General features: G+C 29.6%; 1 protein-coding gene across 1 annotated transcript in view; it reads left to right on the top strand.

Moving 5' to 3' along the window:
• Positions 1–4,399, top strand: part of LOC107443515 (hypoxia-inducible factor 1-alpha) — a 188,800-nt gene that overhangs the window by 136,826 nt on the left and 47,575 nt on the right. Inside the window, exon 5 of the mRNA XM_071178536.1 lies at positions 1,982–2,073. Coding sequence (XP_071034637.1) covers positions 1,982–2,073 — 92 coding nt within the window. The remainder of the gene's footprint in view (positions 1–1,981; positions 2,074–4,399) is intronic.

The following is a 4,399-nucleotide window of genomic DNA, read 5'->3' as shown; positions in this document are numbered from 1 at the left end:
GTTAAGATAAATTTATTACAATATGAGAGATGAAAAAATGCACCAATTTCTTCTAATTTTATTTTCTAGAAAAATTATTTCTTAATGTAATAATTTTTTAATGTGTTTTTGTCTAAGATACCTAACCATCTTTAAGAATGTTGAAAATTAACGACAATTTTTGTTGGCTAAGGTTGAAATACTATTTTTTTTTTTTTAATTCATCCTTGAAGATAATTTCTCATTTTTTTTAAGCTGCATGTAAAATTTTAATGAATTATTCGTTTCACTAGTTAACTATTTATTCAATACCCTCTTTCTTTACTTTAAAAACTTCAGATTGTTTTCAGAAAAGTTTGAAAAGATGTGTTTTATTTAAATTGAAAAAGACAGTCTATCGAATTATTTTAATACAAAAGAAGAAAATAATCAATTTACTAAACATTGATATACCCGGATATAAAGTCATATATTTAATTTACTCCTATCTTTACTTTTTTCTCTTATTGATTATATAACTTTATTGAAATTAAATACCTATAAAATGAATATAGTTCGTATAATGTAAATTTGATGCATTTTGGCAGATTTTCACTTTTATAAATTTTTTCTGACTATCCCCCTTGAAATCTTACTCTCCTTTTTCCACAAACACACAAAGTTTAAATTCTAAAAATCTAATATATATATTTAATATTTTAGATTTAGTCTTACTTTACAGTATAGCATCAAATAAAAAAAAGTAAAGGTGTGCAAGAATGCAAAATTTGGCAAAACCAAATGTGAAATAGTAATTTGACATCGCGATGTATCGAAACATCACGATGTTTGAGTGGCGATGCATCACGATGCTGAAATCTTAACATCGCCCAGTCCTAGTCAAAACACAATTATGTGCCGAGTTTCGTGTCTGGGCGAGGCTTCTGGGGCGATATATTGTGATTACAGACAGACACACACACACAGCCGCGTTTATTATTATGTATAGATTACAAATATAGTTGAAAAAAGTCCTTTTTGAAGTTGAAAGGATAATTTTTTCGATTGCATAACACAAAAATTAGATTCATTTATTGCCGGCGGCTCTCAGAATGTAAAAGGGAAACAGTTTTGACCTACTGTAATGACTTTTAATGTGAACCTGGTACCATTCGTTGTGAATATTAATAGATTCTATATCTACTGCGTGGTCGTTAATTATTAAGTTTGACCTGGCATTCATTACGAATAAAATTCCGTGATATCAGCATTTTAATTTTTATGATCTCTCTTGGAGTTTTTTGGACGTTAAAATGTAGACTGTTTCTGTGATATTATGTTTGAAGTTTAGTGTACTTTTTGTAATTAACGACCGAAACTGTTTTTATATTTTGTAGGGCAATTTTGGTGTTTTGAAAGCTTTCAGAAATGATCCGATTTGTTTTTATGTAAAATTTGCATTGACTAATATTTAAGATGAACATTAAAATGTTGCTACTTTTCCAAATGACATCAGCTTCTGACAATCACCTGAGGGAGGTATCCTTTTATTTCGAAGGTGATATTTTGCATCGAAGTATTTCTTAAATTGTTTCCAGATTGACACTTCAAATTTGAGAATTTTCATTAGACAACTGCGAAGTACAGCGAATAATATTTCTTATCTGTGGATCGTAGTGTTCATCATCTAGTATTTAATTGTATTTCTGCTTCTGGGCTGTAAACATTACAGTACTTGAATTTTTTTTAAAAATTTTATGTATGAAAGTAATTTAATTCTTACATTATTAAAGTTTATCTTTTTATGCATAAATTTTTTTTAAAAAAAAAGCAGGAAAATTTTGATGATAATGTAAAACAGTAAGTATATTACTTAGTTAAACTATCAATATTACAAATATATAAGTATATGTTGTACCTTTATAACTTTTTACCATTTCAAACCGCGCAAAACTTGTTTTTATAAATAATAAAAAAAATGTTTGACACTAAAAGGTTAAAAAAGCTTTCTTTGTATTTTTAGGTTGCTTGAACGCAAAACGTTTCAAGTCTGCTGTTGTGAATTACGTTGATATGCATCATTCATTGGTTTCGAGCTTGGATATATTAGAAAAAGTATTTTTTTTTTAATATTTTATTATTTCTATAAATTATAAGAGGATTTAATTCACGTTTTATTCACGAAAAAAGTGACTAAGTAATATGTTAAGTTATATTTGAACTACATGTGTCTATCACAAGAACTTCTCTATCCTTACCCTAGCAGAAAAATACCTTAGGAACTTATTGGGCCAATATTTACCATTCTTGGCTCTACAAGGTTTTAAAGGGCCATTATATTACCATTATAGAAATGTCTGATTCGCCCGATATTTTATAGCTACTATGCTGCCGTTGTTTATCCTATATAAAATTGTCAAATTCACCCGATATTTTATTCCCCTTATTTACTCAATATCGGCCCTATACAGTTTTGTTAAGTTCACCCGATATTTTATAGCCGTTATTCATCCAATATAAACCATTCAAAAAATTTTCCGATTCAATTCAACCCATTCAGCTATTCAACCCATATAAGCTATATATAGAATTTTTCGATTCACCCGATATTTTATAGCTGCTTCTACCGATGCAGAACCTAAATATTCGTTCGACTGCCCGATATTTTATAGCGGTTATTCTACCAATACAGGACCTAAAATCTCGTTGTATCGTACAGGTTCTACATTGGTAGAACCTGTCCGATACAACCGATATTTTATAGCCGATATTCAACCCATCTCAGATCAATATAGAATTGTTCGATTCAACCAAGACTTTAAAGCCGTTATTCAGCCAATATCAGCCGTATAGAATTGCTCGATTCAACCGATATTTTATAGCTGTTATTCTACCGATGCAGAACCTAAATATTCGTTCGACTGCCCGATATTTTACAGCGGTTATTCTACCAGCGCAGGACCTAAAATCTCGTTATAACGGAAAGGTTCTACCAATGTAGAACCTGTCCGATACAACCTATATTTTATGCCGATTTTCAACCAAGATTTTAAAGCCGTTATTCAGCCAATATAAGCCATATAGAATTGCTCGATTCACCCGATATTTTAAAGCTGTTTTGCAACCAATGTGGGTCCTATATAGAATAGTTCGATTAATCCAATATTTTATTGCCCTTATTTCTCCGATATCGGCCCTTAACAGATTTGTTGATTCCCCACGATATTTTATAGCCGTTATTCAGCCAATGTCGGTTTGATATTGAAGTGTCCGACTCAACCGATGTTTTGCAGCCGTTATTCAGCCAATATAAACCCTACTTAAAATTGTTCGATTCACCCGATATTTTCTAGCCGTTACTCAACCAATATAGACCATATATAGAATTGTACAATTCTCCCGATGTTTTAAAGACGTTATTCATCCAGTATAGACCCTATTTAAAATTAACCGATCAACCCGATATTTTATAGCCGTTTAATCGAACCTAAAAGGCAAAATAATAAACTCTTTTCTCTAAAATCATATTTAGTTGTGTACAAATATCATGGGCTGATAGCTTGTCATTTTGATCAAGGTGAAATTGTCCGCTGGCGAAGATAAGCCACAGAGATGTGAAGTTAACCGCTTTGCATTGGTTTAGGTTGAAAAAGTCTTGCTATTTTTTTTTTCAATTTTCCCTAATTAAGAATATTTTTACTCCTGTTTCCAAAGCAGAGCAGTAGACAACCTCAGATTTTCAGATGGGAGGAGTTCTACTGGTTAATGATACGTCAAAAATTAATTTAGGAAAATTATGGACATTATTATGGATTGAAAATGAACTAATGACATATTTTTATTAAACTAAATGTATTTAACTAATTAAACTACAATAGATTAAAATAATATATTTTTATCTGTATATATTTTATTTATATATATATATAATTAATGCAGGTGATACGTGTATACTTTAAAATTATGTAAGGTATATGTATGGATATGTGTATTCTGTGGGATGTATTATGTATGGATATGTGTATTCTGTAAAATTATGTTAGAATTTATGAATGAAGGATAAGTCTATAAACGGCTTTCTATCCTGACAGACTGACTTTTAAATTAATTTCCCTATTAATGACTTTTTTTTTTTTAAGACTGCTAATTTATTCAATCCGTTAAACATTTTTATTATTATTTCAATTTTATTACCTTTTTACTAATTGTTTCTCATAGATGGCAGCACTAATATTTTACCTAAACATTTTTTTCTTCTTCTTCGATCAAATGTTTTTTTAATTTTATTATATTCGATTCAAGCTATAAGCAATATTTTACATCTTCGCGATTTTTGTTAACTGTTTTATTATTGTACTTTTAAACCTAAACCGCGTTTTAATTCACGCCGGTAAGTTTGATTTCCTTTTACATTTTTCTTTTATTTCATGATTTTTTACAA

This window comes from Parasteatoda tepidariorum, chromosome 1 (genome assembly GCF_043381705.1).
Source record: "Parasteatoda tepidariorum isolate YZ-2023 chromosome 1, CAS_Ptep_4.0, whole genome shotgun sequence".
Classification (NCBI taxonomy): Eukaryota; Metazoa; Arthropoda; class Arachnida; order Araneae; family Theridiidae; genus Parasteatoda; species Parasteatoda tepidariorum.
This window is presented reverse-complemented; position numbering and strand designations above follow the sequence as displayed.